Here is an 18,172-nt window from a genome sequence, read left to right on the forward strand (position 1 = left end):
AGTTTGCAGATGACTGCAATCTAGGAGCAGATATTGAATCCACAGAAGACTTAACCATCCTGCAGAAAGTTTTGACTCAAATAATTAACTGGTGCCAAAATCATGGACTGAAACTAAATGCTGAAAAATGCATTATTGTAGCCTTTGGGAAGTCATCTGCTCCAGGGAACTACCACATTGACAGTACACCCCCTATGAGATGAACCAGTTGCTCAAGATTTAGGACCTTATGTGGACAGTGACTTAACTTTTGACCAACATGTGCTGACTGTTGTAAGAAGGTCCTTCTATACTGCACAGCTTATAAACCAAGGGCTTGTGCATAGATCTAGGGATGTTATTGTCCCCCTTTACTCAGCCCCTCATTAGGCCAGTCATTGTATATAATGCCCACTTGGTCATGTATCTGTCCAGACACATGCAACAATTGGAATGCCTACAAAGATCCTCTACTAAAAGCATACAAAGCCTAAAAAACATGTCCTACATGAACCATCTCAAAGCCCTGTCACTATAGTCTCTATCCTACAGACTGCTAAGTGGAGACCTGTCTCAAACATACAAGGCATTCTCCAACTCATGGCTTATAGATTTACTGCACATCAGCAAGTCAAATTGCATCATAAGTACACAGCCCAGGGATCTAAACCTCTTCTGCAACATCAACAGAACTTTTTGGAGGGACGAGTATATCCACCTTTGTTCTTGAACAGACTCCACATCAACATAAAACAAAGTTCGTCCCTGTCCATTTTTAAACTCAACTTAGATCTTAGGATGGGGAAATTTACCTCAGGACTGCCCTCTGTACTGACAGACTGATGCAGTTCCAAAATACATGCATGAGTCCCCTCAAATTATCTGTGGTATGATCCCAGTTACTCTCATTAGGTGTAATATATGATTATCACCCATGGGATGGGTAAGACCAATCTATAACCAAATGGGGTAGGTTATTTTGAGCACACAAAGGGAAACTGGCTAGGCTTAAAATGGCCCATAAGGACAGCTAGCCTAGTACTTACCTATGAACCTATGAATGGAAGGTTTTATTATCAGTATTTCTCAGTCTGCCATTCAAGTGATATATATTACATGTCTAAAATCCATTACATTTGAGAAATGACAGGATAACTCTGTTGGCGGTATGTCTGTGCAAACTATATCCATCCATCTGTCCATCCACAACCCCTTTTTCCCATTTTTGCACATGGGACACACACACACACACACACACACACACACACACACACACACACACACACACACACACACACACACACACACACACACACACACACACACACACCTACCTCATGGCCAGTTTAGATTGACAGTACAACTACTGCATGTCTTTGGAATGTGGGAGATAACTGGACCACCTGGAGAAAACCCACATGACCACAGGGAAACACGTAGACTCTGCACAGAAAGCATCTTGGCAGAGAATCGAACTTTGAGAACCTCTTGCTGTGAGGTGACAACTTTACCCACTGGCACACTATATAACTAAGGAAAAAAGCATGTTAATTTTAAAGCTGAATACACGTACTCCTAAAAAATAAGTAGAGCTATAAACTGGAAATGTCAGCTTAACTGAGTAGAGATATACATTGGTTGTATAATTACTTAAGCTTTATTTTTTAACAAAGTCAGATATTATTTTTTCTCATACTTCCTTGAATGCTGTGTCAAAGTATTAAACTGTGTGATTTTAATGTTCTAATAAATTAGGTTTCTGCCCTTATGTTGCATGTTATAGTCACTAAATAATGGGAGACATTTGTGTTTCAGACTTTATATCCTCCAGAAAATGCATGTTAACGCAAAATCTGTTATTCTACCAATTATTATCTATGTTTAAGAGCATTATTTAAAATTTGTCCTTAATTTTGGATCTTTGTTTTCCTATTGTATTTAGTTTTGTCCAATTCCTGAGCAATAAAGTTTGGAGGTATGCAATATTTTGATTTGAATTTTTTAACATCACACCTACGTCATTATTTCCCCTTTCACATTCAAAATATCCATTCCATTTCCTGTGTCTTGAAAGTGCATTGAGTACTGGACAGGCTTTATCTGGTGACCATACCTGTCAACTCTCCAGATTTTTGCCTTCTATTTTTGGCCTGTTCCTCATAAACTTTGTGGTTTTCTGGAAAACAGTGAGGATTTAATTCACTAAATAATGACAGACATTTGAGTTTTGGACTTCATATCCTTCAGAAAATGTGTGGTAAGACGAAACCTCTTATTCTAGCAATTTTCTAAGTTTATGAGAGCAATATTTAAAATTTATCTCTATTTTTGGGCCTTTGTCACCCCGTTATTTTTGGCTTTGTCCAGATTTCTTGTGCTAAGATGTTGAGATGTATGCTGATGATTCATCATACAACTTGTACGTGCATGATTTTACATACATTTTTGTATAAGAAAATGCAGAAGAAAATGCAGAAATTGTGCTTGTGACTAGCTGCCTAATCCTTGTTATTGAAATATTTTTAAATATATTACCGTTTCTTTGCTTCAGATTATAAAAACAATGTTTTGACAGCAGGTATTCATGTTGTCTCTGCTGTGCCAACTTCTCACCATTTTTCATACCAGAATAGTAAAGCAGCTTAAAAATGCTGTTGATCTTATTGTCAGTTTGAGTTCTGCATGCTTTATTTAATTAGCACCTTTATTTATTTATTTATTTATTTGATTGATTGATTAATTTATTTATTTTTCTAGGTCAAAGTGCTGGTAAGCTTGTGCAACACTACAAAGGGAATATGCTTAACAGGTGGGTTTAACTTAAAATAGCTACTGAGTATTAGCTGAGCCATGTTAAATGTTTTTATCTGGAAGATAAATAATGTTTAGTTATTGGAAAGGCTGATAATAACATTTTAATTACTAACTCCTGATCAATGCAGATTTTTGATAGAATAATATGTTTCAAAAATTTATCTCATAATGCTTCCTTACTGTCACCCTCTTTTTCTTGATTCCAGTAGAATAATTGAAGGGTTACCATATATATCTAAATAGCTATCTATCTATTTTTATTTTTAATTTCTCAGAGTCTTTTGGGTTTCTAATACCATGATGGAAATGCACTCCATTCCTAAATCAAAGTATGATTAAAGTTCATGAAATTAGTATTGTTTCAATATTTGATGTTAGCCAGAAGTGCCCTTCGCAGCACTTGCAATGTGCCCAGCAATTACTCCTCCTTTAATATGTACAGAGTTATATCTATTGGTAACATGTCTAAGTATGACTGTAAACTCTTTTTTATAAGACCCGTTGCTCTTTCTGCTATTCAAATTGTCTGGGTATCCTTATTCCGCATTGTCCTCATTTCTGCCTGCAGATCCTGGTATTTTATGACTTTGTATGTTGTGTATCTCTCTCTAGCAATTTCAATGTTACATGCTACTTTTTGTCTTCTTTTCATGGACTACTATATCTGGTTTTCTCGCATCTATTTTTTTGAACTGTTGGTAATGGATGATCCCATGTGAGATAGACTTCATCATTTTCTATAATGCTTTGTGGCTCATTTTTCAGTGCTTTTCAGTTACTTCAATACTATAATGTTTGCATAATCCCCAGTGCAACAGTCTTGGCACATCATTATGTCTTTCAGTATACAGCCCTTCTGCCAACAAGCAACAAGATCCACAAATATTTCCAATTCTGTTTTACAAAACCTACATTTGTCTCTTTCTCCCACATGTTCAATGGACTTTGTAAACCAAAATGTACGTAGTCCACTATCAATATTCACCTTTCATCTTTTGGTTTAAATTCACCTCTCCTTAATCATTCCTGCATTTGATCCTGATCAACATGAGGATGTTCTAAGAGTTTTCTATACTTGCAGCTATATTTATGCATTTTCAACATTTCTTGCCTTCTCATCTAATCCTTCACCTTATATACTTTTTTTGTTGTTTTTTGGTACATTCAGTTGCTGCCTTGTTTTTATTTACTTCTCGTTTGATTTCCATTCTCACTTGACACCAATATGCTTCTGTTAAACTAAGCAGAGAAGTCATCTTAGAATTATTCTCCTCATGTTTTAAATCTGTCACGACATTTGGGTCTTGTGAGGTTAGCAGATATGTATGCAGTCCTATGATTGCAGATCTATACATGTATTCAATTTCGAGGAGACCCATACCTCCTTCAGAACTGGGAATATATAGTCTTGTTATACACTGATTTTTATAAATCATTCGATAAGCATGAAGCATCCTTCTTGTTTCTGTCCAACCAATCCAACACCTTTTGGGACCACTCAGTCACTCCAATACTTTAAGTTGGGACAGGAAGAGCAAATTGGTTTATAGTTTGGACTTTGTTCCTAAATGTCAATGCTGTTTTCAGTATTAATTTTAATCTTCTTAAATATTAATTACTAAGTTTTATTCAAATTTGTTACTGTTTTATTGTTGATCCTTCATCAGTTCCCAAATATTTATACACTCCCACTTGCTCAAGTTCTTTTATATCACCTTCCTCTCCCAGACTGATGTTTTCTTGGTGCGGCAGCTTTCCTTCTTTGAAGGTTATTTTTGCACATTTATCAAGACCAAATAACATTTTTATGTCATCTGAAAAAGTTTTGACAACTTGCAGTTGTGCTTTCAGTTCCTCATCTGATGAACTATACAGTTTAAAATTCACCCTAAAAACAAGGTGAGAAGCATTTATGCTTTGTTGTTTTCTGGGAGCCAAACTGTAGTCATGACTTAATTTGTTAAGTAAACAGGTTAATGTGTTAATGCCAAGACAAAAAAGCAGTGTTGACAAAGAGTCACCATGGAATATCCTCCTTTGAATTTTCATCCCTGCAATAATAATTTGTTCTTTATCATGGCTTAACTGTAAAGTGGTTTGCCACTGTTTCATGGTCACTGTAATGTAATAGACCAGTATAGGGTGCATCTTATACATTTTTAAGCACTCTTTTATCCATAAAAGTGGGATAATATCAAATGCTTTTTTGCAGTCTGTCCATGCCATAGTAAGATTCTTCCTCTTTTTACCGTTTTCCATTATGACTGTGTTTAACAACAAATGATCCTTTGCTCCATATGACTTTCTTTTTACCCTTTTGTTGGATTGCCATGATTGAATTTTCTTCTAAATGACTATATACTCTGTCGGCATCAATTCCAGTGAATATTTTATACATCATTGGAAGGCAAGTTATTGGTTTATAGTTTTTAGGATAGCTTGCAGGTTCGCTCTTAAGTAGGAGTATTGTTTTACCTGTTGTTAACCAGGTTGCTGTCCATTTGGGGTACACATCTAAATAGTTCTTAATCATGGCTAAATCTTCATGTAAAGATGTTAATACTTTTAGCGAGAAGTTAGGTACTGCATCTGGGCCAGGCGTTTTCAATTAGGAGCTTTTCTTAACTTTATTTCAATTTCTCTGGTCACTACATCACCCCAGTTCATATCCTGAACATTTGAACTTCTTATTCTTTCTTTTACCTTTTCTATCCATTTAGCAACTTTGTTATGTTCCACAGTATCTTCATAGATATTTCTCCAAAATGTATCTATTTCTTCTTTTTTATGGTGTTTCAATTCTGTTTGCCTTCTTTCCCAATTCCCTATAAAACTTATTTGGGTCATCAATAAATTGTTTATTTTGTACTTTTCCTTTATATTTATCTGCATAGTTTTTAAGTTTTTCTGCCCATACTAATATTTTTAGTTTATTATTTGCAATAGTTTGTGTGTTTCAATAAAGGATATTCAGTTTTTAACTCAGCTTTGCACTACCTACTATTTTATTATTTTGTAGCATGTATTTTTACAGTTCAATTTTTATTAATGAACTAGGTGCTTAATATAATTTAGGAAGTGCAGATCACACCCTCTACACTGTTAAGTTTCTTCTTGGTTTGTTAATGCATGATAGATCCTGATCTGTTCTGATACTGCACATTGCTTTTATCGCATCCATCTTTTTGAGAATTTTTGTTGATCTGTTCCCTCTTCTATACTCTTCTAACAGTGACACTTCTTGTCTTAATTGCTTTATAGTTTTCTCTATTTGATATTTCCACTATGGCATTTGATTTCTCCCCTTCTTTTTGTAGTAACACTTTTATCTATTATTAATTTAGCTGCATAGCTACATATAAATATCATATTTACTTCTGTTATATCTATTTACTTCTGTTATATCACATGAATTTCTATGAACAGTCCTAATTACTGTGTTCATTTGTTTTATCAAACTTCTAAGTTTCTGGGTTTTACTGACTTTCTGTAATCTATTTCATTCATTGATCTTAATATGTCTGCCCATCTCTATTACATCAAACAACTCTTCTAAACTGAGGGCACATTCTTTAGTCTCCATTTCCTGTGGGTATTCCATAGAAAGTTCCAGAGCATTTTCCCGTGCCATATTCTCTTCAGTTTCATCCTGTGTCATCTGTTGCTCTTTCATATGGGAACTTAATGGCCTACCACTCCACAGTACTGACTGTATCAGAGTTACCACAGTTTCCTATTCCTTCCCTTGCTGTGCATCTCCAGTTGAATGTTTGTACTGATTTACTGTGGAAGGCTGCAAAGTATCTCAATATGGCAACTGATCAGATGTTTCCCGCTGCACTGGTTTCTCCTTAATTTGGGATCCATTATTCTATCCTGCTGTGATGTTATCAGAGTTAGATTTTTTACACTAAATCCTTCACTTTGCAGGTAATCCATAACCTCGCTTTCTATTCTTTTAACTTCTCCATTATTACTCCTCTTTTTTTTACTTGATCTCTTTTTTTTATTTATTTTTTTTTTGTAGCTGAAGATTTTCCATATCCTGATGCCTTTGCCTATATTTCTGTTCAAATCTCTTTGGTGCTGCTCTTTTTGTATTGATTAGTTTTGCTTTCTCATTTGCATAAATTTTGCACCATATTAAATCTCTTTTTCTTTCCCATGTCCATATTTCTTCTTCAGATGTCTCCTGCTCCTCCTGTTTCTCCTTCCTTGGGGGACTCATTGTTCCAGCATGCTTTGACATAACCTGTGTTACACTTTCTACACTAAATCCTTACTTTGCAGGTATTCTATTATTTCAGCTTCTATATTTTTTTCCTTCTACTTTACTAATCTTCTGTTCTACATTCCCTCTTTGTGATCTTATTTTTTGCATTGTGAAATTTTCCATATTCGGATGCCTTTGCCTGTATTTCTTTTCAAATATCTTTGGAGCTGCATTTTTGTTTTGGTTAATTTGGCTTTCTCCTTTTTGTAAACATTGCACCGTATCAGATCTCTCTTTCTTTCCCATGTCCATATTTATTTTCAGAAATCTCTAGATTTTGTTCTTTATATTTTCTCACTTCCTCAGTCACTTCTTTTTCCAAACGGCCCAATGTTTCTTGGTCTATATAATGTTTTTTCATAAATCTGTAGTATTGACGAATACAAATTTTATTTGAAGCTTCTGACAGTTTTTCTTGTGCAAGTATTTTTCTTTCTTATAATTTCTCTCTTAATCTTTTTTGTATACCTTCTGTCTGGAAATTCTGTGCTTCTTGCACAATAGTAACAATACATAATTTTCTTCTCATCCTCAATAGTCCACTCTATCATCTTTATGATTCTTTTTTGGCCTATCAGTTTTTGTGATTTTTGTGGACTGCTACTTCCTTCTACAATGGGGGGTGGGCATCCTCCCCCTGGCCATGGCCTGGCCCCATTGTAGGAATTTCCATGCCTTGAGGATTCTACATTGTCATTTTTTTCCAGTCCTGGTATCAGTGCATCCACCAGGATTGGACACTTTTTTATCCTGGGTCTTGTGTAGCTAGCTATCTTTTTTATTTTTAACCTACTTCTGTCCATAATATCTGCTGTATAAAATACAGTCTATATATCAGTGTCATCTTGGTGATATTTTGTGAAAAACAGGGTCCACCTTGTGAAGGTACTCACCAAGACTTCAGATTAATTCAGTTCCAGCAATACTACTGTCCTTTGCTTGCTCATTTATCATCTCTCCATTCAGACCCCTATCATCTCTCCATAATGCATTTCTTTTTACAGTTCTTACTCAAGGAATTGAATATATATATATATATATATATATATATATATATATATATATATATGTCTATATATATAGCTCACTACATTGCTAACTTACAAAACCAGCACATACTACATCAACCACAAATGGTTGAAAGTCAATAGAAAAAAAGTTTTATGACGGGGGCAAGCTCTCCTATACCCTTACACCACCTGGTAATTTTATATATATATATATATATATATATATATATATATATATATATATATATACATACTTAATCCAATATTGCTAAATAGTGGGAAAAGGGTAAAATCCCACTGTGTAGTAATCCCACAAAACAAATTCTTGCATCCTGTAATGAACCAGAGGTTTGAGACAAAAATCTTCCCACCTAACATCTGATATAACGAATGTATGATGAAACACACAGAACTCATATATATATATATATATATATATATATATATATACACACACACACACACACACACACACACACACACACACACACACACACACACACACGTGTCTCAGAACTATCCACTTTTGTAGTTGCTACCAGACCCAGTATCTGCAGAGTTATCAACGTGAACTGGAGGATCTAAGCCTATCCTATAGCAATGACCTCATGACTCATATGTTTACTGATGTAGGGAGCATATCACAGTATTGTATATTTTTTTTTTTGTTACAAGAAATGACATTGAATGATTTAAACGAATATCAAGTAGCATGTCATACAGACTCTACTAATATTTGTTTGCACTAAACTAATTCTTACAAGACTGAGAAGTCAGATTTGGCTCTGCCCCTAGACTAAATATTGACTTTATAATATCCTGCAAAGGCTAACTGACAATGTGACAGCCTTACAAATGCTCTGAATAGATATAGTCCAGAAGAAAGCTCCATTGGTAACAGATGATCTAATCCAATTGGTAATAACCTTACCTGTCAAGGTCTTGTGGTACGTAACAAGCAAGACTGCAGTACATCTTTCAAGCCATTTGAAAGGATATTTTTGGTTAATCTTTGACCCTCACACTTCTCAAATGTCCTTGATTTCACAGAATATTGCCAATTTTACCTCTTACTTTTGGTCTGCTCCTTGTAAAATGTGTGGTTTATTGGCAAAATTGTGAAGATTGCAGCTATCAAATTACAGCAGTTGTTTTAGAATTCATATCCTCCAGAAAATGAATGCTGTTGCAAACATGTTATTTTGGCAGCTTCTAACTATAAAACAGTGTTGTTTAAAATCAATCCCTGATTTTGTCACCAGCATACCTCTAGGGTGGTCATACAGGTCTCTCTGTTCTGAGTCAGGCAGAAATAAGAACTGATTAATTAAGGACTCATTCATAAGACAGAAGAGGTCATTTAAGGTTAATCACTTGTTAACAGAGGGGGTGGAGCTAGGAACTAAATTTTCTATTTGAGTAAACTAAAACATTTCAGAGCTTTACCAGAAAGGCTCATCCAGACTCTGCTACACTTTGCTGTGAAGGAAAGGTTAGTTTGCTTATATTTTTTGTATTACTGTATTGCCTTTCTATATTTTGAATACTGTAGTTTGTTTTCTTTACCTTGTGTTTTGCTTGCATTCTGTTTTAACAGCATATTAAAACTTCAAAAGAGACCACAGCTCTCTCTGTTCTGAGTCAGGCAGAATTTTTCCCGCTCTCCCACCCATTTAAGTTGTGTTGTTAAATACCACTGTCTTTCTAGTTGCCCGCCTCTTATGTTAATCTGACCATATATCTCATTTCTCTCTACTTTCACTGGCTTATGTGAGTAATCACAAAATCATCATTTTTGAAATCCCACCCCTTCAATTATTTAAATTTATTGGCCATCCTACAGTATTTCATAGTACCAAATTACAAAAGTGACCACCCCTTTCAATCCATCTTGATGTTTTAAAAATAGTAACTCTCCACTAAACCTTAACTTTTAAATAGGTAAAACTCAAGTTACCTACTTTCACATCTAACTTCTCTAGTGCACACTGCAGAGTGCATTCTTTTCAATCTTACCTTTAAGCATCCCTGTGACTAGCACTTTCTCTAATACCTGCTGGAAAGCACTAGGAAGCCTTAAACTCATACAAACACTGAACTCTCCTTGTTAATAAGGAGAAATTAATAGTAGGCACTAAACAGCCTATAATTGCAAAGTACCTTGCTAAGGAAACAGCTCCTGTACTTTACAAAGAAGAAAAAAAAGCCCCAAACCAGGCATGTCCAAGGGTCAGCTTCCGGTGATTTCTCCTGTCCACCTGGTGAATCTGGGCATACTGGGGCAATGCAGCAATTGCCTCATGTACACAGACAACCCTCTCCTCCTACCACCCAACACTACAACCTGTGAGAGATGCACTTACATAGCCAAAATGGAAGCAAAGCTCTCTCCACCCAAGATTGTGCTAAACAGTCAAGAGGAGAAGGTTAACACCCACACTACACCTCAAGCAACACATAGCCCTTCTAAACCCGCACCACCAACACCCACATATAGCAACACTAAATCCACATATGCAGAGGCCCTTAACTGTAACCTGCCCAAGCAACAAAGACCTCTGAAGCTGAAACGCAAACAAACACCAATCACAACCAATGCGTCACATAGTTCACAACACCAGTGTGCCACCCAGCAACAGCCCTTAAGGCAAGACAATGTACCTAACACTTTAGTCATAGGTGACTCTATAGTCCGGCACACTGATGTCCCTCTCACCAGGTTGAATAAGGAGAAAATTACAGTCAGCTGCCTGTCAGGTGCCAGGATCCGCCACATAATGCATGCACTCAAGTCACTCCACAACAAGTACAAATATGACTCTGTCATTGTCCATGTTGGAGTGAATGACTTGAGATGTACCTCCCTGGACTACATGAAAAGAGACATGGAAGAGCTCTCGGATCATGTGGCCCAGGCAGGTATGACCCTAGCCCTGAGTAGCATCCTGCCTTCGCCCAGAATTATACCACAATATAAGGATAAAATGATTGACTTCAACAATTGGCTAAGCTTATGGTGTCATTCAAAGGGGATTCAGTATCTGTCTGCCTGGGATGACATGATTGACAGACCACGATGCTTTACCAGAGATGGTCTCCATCTGTCGCCCCTGGGATTCAGATTACTGGCTAAGGCTCTTGCCACCCCTATAGTGCCTTTTCTAGGCAAACTTCAAAGGACAAAACCACCACCGTAACAGGTACAAGCATGCAAAATCTGAAGGTAATGCTACTCAATGCTAGAAGTCTAAACCTCAAAATGCACTCTCTCGAGGCACTCCTAAAAATGGAGAACATCGATATCTGTGCAGTAACTGAGACCTGGTTCAAGGCTCCAGAGAGCACCCCTGCAATACCAGGCTACAACTCTTACCACACTTTTCAGCCACCAAACCAGGACCGAAACACTAAAGGTGGAGGAGTGTCAATATTCACCAAGGATATTCACACCACCAGGCTAGTTGGACAACACAATGTGTCTGAAATTCTCCAAGTGCAACTAACACTAGGTAAGACTGCAATGCAAATTGTAGCTTGCTACAGATCCCCCACCATACCCCAAGATTCTCACTACACCTTTTTAAACATACTGGAAAATATTAAGATAGAACCAAACACCCTAATTCTGGGTGATTTTAACTACCCTGCCATTAACTGGGAAAACTACTCATGTCCCAACACCTTTGCGCAACGGTTCTTGGAATTCATAAATTCCAATGCCCTGGATCAACTAATCCATAGTCCCACCAGGGGCTCCAATATCCTAGACCTGGTCATTACCAACATGGCAAATCAATGCTCCATACCTATGGTCACCCCTCGTTAGTCGGGTCTGACCATAAGCTAATCACCCTTAACATCCACACCCCACCCCCAGTAAAGAAACCACCATAAAAACTTCTCCAAAGCCAACTTCATGCTACTCAAGTCAGAAGTGACAAACTTCATGACACCCATGCAGACGGGAACTGAAAGTTCAACTGCTGAATCCTACACTAAGGCACTGTACGAGCACATCCACTCATGCATGAATCGTGCCATCCCAAATAGAACCAAAATGCTCTCATCCAAAAAAAGGAAGCCAATCTGGTGGTCCCCTGCCATAAACAAACTTTACAACAAAAGGAAGAAACTTTTGCAGAAAAGAGGAAAGTCCCAGGATGCAAAAGACTCCTTTATTAGCCTCAGTAAGAAACTGAGATGCTTCATAAAATCCTCCAAAGCTAGTTATGAAAATAAAATTGCCAAAGATTCCAAAGACAACCACAAAGCATTCTATAACTATGTCAAGAATCTAAATGGCAATGCTCAGATCTGCTCTGAGCTAAAACAGAATGGCAATAAATATACTGATCCAAAGGATATTGCCAATATCCTGGCAGATCGATTCAGTGCCAACTTCACCCCCCTCTCACCCCCTAAATGGCCCATCTCAATACCGGAAGATTGCCAAATTCCAGTAATAACGGCCACACAGGTACAAAACGCACTCTCTAAAGCCAAGAATACAGCATCCATGGGACCAGATGACATCCCGGGCTGTGTACTACATGAACTACAGTATGAACTGGCACCTCACCTAAGTGTCATGTTTAATCATAGCCTCACCTCAGGTTTCATGCCCACTGAGTGGCAGAGCTACAGTTATCCCAATCCACAAGGGGGATCCACCTTGGATCCCGGAAACTACCGTCCCATCAGTCTGACAAGCCTTATCTGCAAGGCCATGGAGTGTATTATCATGGAACTTATAAACAAAGACATTGGCAACCTTCAAACACTGGACCCCACCCAGTTTGGGTTTGTGAAGGGCCGATCTTGTCTCCTGAACCTGATTGACTTCTTTGAATCAGTCTCCAGAGCCATGGACAAGGGTAAGGTGGTCCACACAGCCTATCTAGACCTTGCCAAGGCCTTTGACACCATCCCCCACTCTGGAATCATAGATAAACTTACTAAGTTGGATATTAATCCCTATGTCACCCAATGGGTTGCTAAATGGCTTACTGATAGAACCCACACTGTAAAAGTAGCCGACTCCAAATCCAGCTCCAGACAAGTGACAAGTGGAGTACTTCAGGGTTCAGTCCTGGGGCCGCTCTTGTTTGACATCTACTTCTCTGAAGTACAGGTCAACACTAAGGGACTCTGGCTAACAAAGTTTGCAGATGACTGCAAACTGGGAGCCATTATTGAATCCCCAAATGATGTGGATACTCTACAAAAGGGCCTTACAGAAACAGATGCTTGGTGCCAGAGCCATGGGCTCAAGCTCAATGCCAAGAAATGTATTGTTATCCCCTTTGGGAAAAACATGTATCCATGAATTACCATATAGGTGGCAGTACACTAAACACAGAAAGTGTGATAAGAGACTTAGGGACACAGGTGGACAGTGGTCTCACCTTCGATAACCACATCGCCACAGCAGTCAGGAAATCCTTCTATGTGGCACACCTCATCACGAAGGGCTTTTCATCCAGAAAAAAGGAGGTCATTGTCCCACTGTACTCATCCCTCATTAGACCCATTATAGAATACAATGCCCCATTTGGTATGTACCTCTCAAGACATCTGCAACAACTGCAAAGGCCTCAGAAATACCTCACTAAAAGAATCACAGGCCTAAAGCAGATGCCCTACGCTGACCACCTTAAAAAACTCCAGCTATACTCTGTCGCATATTGTCTACTCAGAGGCGATCTCTGCTTAACATACAAGGCCATGTCAAACCCAGAGCTGTTGCAGGGAACTTGCAGACTTTGGATCCAACCCAGTTTGGCTTTGTCAAAGGCAGATCATGCCTTTTAAACTTGGTTGACTTTTTCGAGACAGTCACCAAGGCCATTGATGAGGGAAAGGCAGTCCATACAGCCTACCTTGACCTGGCAAAGGCCTTCGACACAATACCCCACTCAGGTATCATCGAAAAACTCATCAGCTTGAATGTAAACCCATACATCACAAGATGGGTTGCAAACTGGCTAAGTGACAGAACCCACAGGGTCAGAGTTGCTGGAGCCATGTCAGACTCAAAGCCTGTCACAAGTGGTGTCCCACAGGGATCAGTCCTAGGTCCACTCTTGTTTGGCATCTACTTTTCTGAAGTACAAGCAAACACAGGAGGGTTATGGCTGACAAAGTTTGCAGATGACTGCAAACTGGGCGCCATAGTCGAAAACACATCTGACACAGATATCCTTCAGAAGGGCCTCACAGAAACGGATAACTGGTGCCAGAGCTATGGCCTAAAGTTAAATGCCAAGAAATGCATAGTCATACCCTTCGGGAAAAACAAGGTTACCCCTAGCTACCATATAGGTGGCAATCCACTGAGCACAGAAGAAGTCATCAGGGATCTGGGGACCCAGGTTGACAGTAGCCTTCGCTTGACACTCATGTTGCTAAAGTAGTTAGGAAAACCTTCTACATTGCCCACCTGATCATGAAGGGATTCACATCTAGATCAAGGGAGGTCATCGTCCCGCTGTACTCATCACTCATTAGACCTATGATTGAGTACAATGCCCCATTCGGAATGTATCTGACCCGACACCTGCAGCAGCTGGAAAGGCCCCAAAAGTTCCTCACCAAAAGGATAAAGGGTCTCAAAAATATGTCTTATGCTGCCCGACTGAAAGAACTCCAGCTCTATTCAGTCTCATACCACTTGCTCAGAGGTGACCTGTGCCTGACATATAAGGCCATGTCAAACCCTGATTTGATGAATATGCTTCACCTCAAAAATCTAGATCCCTCAGAACCACAAGGGCGGAGACTTAAACCTTGACACGGTTATTAATAGAATGTGCTGGAGGGACAGATTCATCACCCAGAGACTCCCTATGCTGTGGAACAAAATCCCGGTACATGTGAGGCAGAGCACCTCGCTGGCCTTGTTCAAGAGGAATCTTGACCAATGGATGGGGGATCGCAGATATACCCCAGGGATTACTTCAGTGTCACTGCTTGACAGAGGCACAGCAAAATAATAGGCATAGTTTTATTCAAACTAAAGGGGTGGCGAAAGCCAAATAACTATGGGCTAGGCTTATAAATGCCCTTGGGCAGATAGCCTAGTACGAACCTATGAACGAACCTATGAACGAACCTAATCCCTCAGAGCTACACGCTCCAGGGATCTAAACCTTGCCATCACAATAAACAAAACATGCTGGAGGGATAGGTTCCTGACCCAGAGACTCCCCAGACTCTGGAATAGAATGCCCATACATGTCAAGCAGAGTGCCTCTTTGGACCTCTTCAAGAGGAACCTTGACGATTGGATGGGAGAAAGGAAATTCACCCCAGGGATCACGTCAGTTGCCCTGCTAGACAGGGGTCCAGGAAAGTAAATAATGTGGGAAGAAATAGCCAGGGAATTGTTATGGCTAGGCTTGTATAGGCCCTAGGGCTGATAGCCTAGTACCAACCTATGAACCTATGAACGTGCTGGAGTTCCTCCACATGCAGATCACCATAGACAAAATCCTGTACCATGTCCTAGATAGCTATAGGTCACCTTCCATGTCCCAAGAAGCTCACAATGCATATTTGGACCTACTAGAAACATTTACCATTCAAACTAACACTGTAGGCATGGGAGACTTTAATTACTCTCTACAGACTGGGAATCCTACATGGCTTCAAATCTAAGGGCACAGAGATTCCTGCACACTGAAAATGCAATCATCCTTGACCAAATAGTGAATACTCCTACTAGAAGCTCCAACATACTGGACCTCATGCTCACAAATATGGGAGAAAGCTGAACACCCACCCCACCCTACCCCGCCCGATGACTCATCCTCCCTGGTAAGGTCCAACCATAAATCCACCTCCTTCAAAATCAAAATTAACTCTGTAATTCCATTAGAACCAGTAACAGTTATGAATTATTTCAAGGAAAATTACTTTTTATTTGGTGATGGTTTGTCAGAATGCGATTCCCCTCCAAACCCCAATAACATCGTAGTCTATGCTTGAATTGCTGTTAATGGCTACATAGATGCTTCTGTACCTACCAGAAGTAAGCCCAGGACTATCCCCAGAAACAAACCACCCTGGTGGCATCCCAAATTAAGCAAGAAATACAACAAAAGGAAAAAAAATATGGCAAAACTTATAATTCCCATAAAGATAAAAACTCCGTCATCAAACTAAATAGGCAACTAAGAGGGCTAATTAGGCCAAACAAAGCCAACTTTGAGGTTAAGATAGCCTCCTAGGTGAAAAATAAACATAAGGCCTTCCACAGCTATCAAAGGTCCAAAAACCAAAAAAAAAGCAAAAAATGGCAAACAAAAGGCAGAGGACAAAGTAAATTCACTCTGTAAGCTTTTACTAAAAAAATGCATGATAAATATGAAGAGCTTTTCGTCTTGCTGAATACAAAGACTTCTTCAGATGCAAGTAAAACCTATCTTAAAACATTTTAAATAGATGAATACATTGTCATGTGATGCCAACCCACCCAGTAAAATCCAATTAAGGATCTATGCATGTTTTACACTTAAAGACATCAGTCCTATTTTACACTTTAGTGCCATTGCTTCTTTCAACAATGAAGGATACATCCTACCCACCCCACTTATTGTACCATACAATGACTAGTACATTCCCTTTGAGCAGCTATGTCAGAAAAGTCAGGACTCCACACAGCAATGTGCTGAACTGGTAGTTAATGTTGCCACCCTCACTTGGCCTGGTGATACAGCAAACCTGTTATCAGAAATACTGAGATACAGCTTTACCCCCCACCCCACCCCAAACATTCCCCCAAAAAGTACCCTACAACATAACCACTCCAGCTAGAACTAAGTATCATGTACTGGCTACACTCACAAAAGCAAAAACATGGCCTCACTGGACCCCAGTATCATCCCGGGATGCCTTCTGAGCAATCTCAAATGCAATTCAGGACCCCTGGAGTCACTATTTAAGCATAGTCTGAAAACAGGGTTTGTGTCACATGAATGGAAAAATGTGATGGTCATCCCCCTTCATAAGAGAGGACCTTCAACAGATCCTGGAAACTACAGACCCATTAGTCTGAATAGTCTTAATTGCAAAGCCATGAAAATAATTATCATGGAAATTATCAGTAAGGACATAGGAAACCTCCATAGGTTCATAGATTAGTACTAGACTAACTTCCCCTGTGAGCCATTTTAAGCCTAGCCAATTATCCCCTGTGAGACTCAAACCCTGTACCTTGTGTTTGTAAGGCAAACACCTTAACCATTAGGCCACTCTCCCAACCAGGATTCAGCTTGCTTTCTCAGAGGAAGGTCATGCTCAATGAATCTGGTGGACTTCTTTGAAAAGGTCTCTAAGGCAATGGATGAAAGGAAAATCATGCATACTGCCTACCTAGATCTGGCTAAAACATTTCATACAATACCCCACTCTGGTATTGTATTATATAGGTATAGGTGTAGGTATATTGTATTACACTAGCTATAAACCCCTTTATAATGCACTGAATAGCTAGCTGACACACTGATACAACCCAGGAGGTTAGAATTGGTGAAGCTACCTCCACAAAGAGATCAGTGACCAGTGAAGTCCCCCAGGGCTCTGTGCTAGGCCCACTCCTCTTTTTCATCCAGTTTTCAGATGTCAAAGCCAATGTTAAAGATCTCTGACTAACCAGGTTCACAGATAATTGCAAACTGGGAGCAGTCATCAAATCTTCCCAAGAAGAGAACACCATTCAAGAAGGTCTAACACAGACAAACACTTTGTGCAAAAGCCATGGCTTAAAACTCAATACCAAGAAATGCATTATAGTACCTTTTTAGAATTCTGTCACCCTGGGTAACTACATCATCAGTAAAACACCCCTAAAATTTGATTTGCTAGTCAGCCATCTGGGAACTCATGTAGATAGTAATCTAGCCTCTGACCAATATATGTCCAAGGTAGTAAGACTATCCTTCTGTTTTGCTCAACTTACAAGCAAGGTCATGGTATCTAGGTACAGAGAAGTCATCATACTACTGTACTTGGCCCTCATCAGACCCATCATAGAGTATAATTCCCTCTTTGGAATGTACCAGACCAGACACGTGCAGCAACTAGAATGTCCAACAAA

General features: G+C 39.0%; 1 protein-coding gene across 1 annotated transcript in view; it reads left to right on the forward strand.

Annotated features, from left to right (window-relative positions):
- The window catches only part of GLDN (gliomedin), a 333,993-nt gene that overhangs the window by 40,781 nt on the left and 275,040 nt on the right, over positions 1–18,172 (forward strand). The window contains exon 2 of the mRNA XM_044077573.1: positions 2,737–2,788. Coding sequence (XP_043933508.1) covers positions 2,737–2,788 — 52 coding nt within the window. The remainder of the gene's footprint in view (positions 1–2,736; positions 2,789–18,172) is intronic.

This window comes from Protopterus annectens, chromosome 7.part0 (genome assembly GCF_019279795.1).
Source record: "Protopterus annectens isolate FY-2018-M chromosome 7.part0, PAN1.0, whole genome shotgun sequence".
Lineage (NCBI taxonomy): Eukaryota > Metazoa > Chordata > Ceratodontiformes > Protopteridae > Protopterus > Protopterus annectens.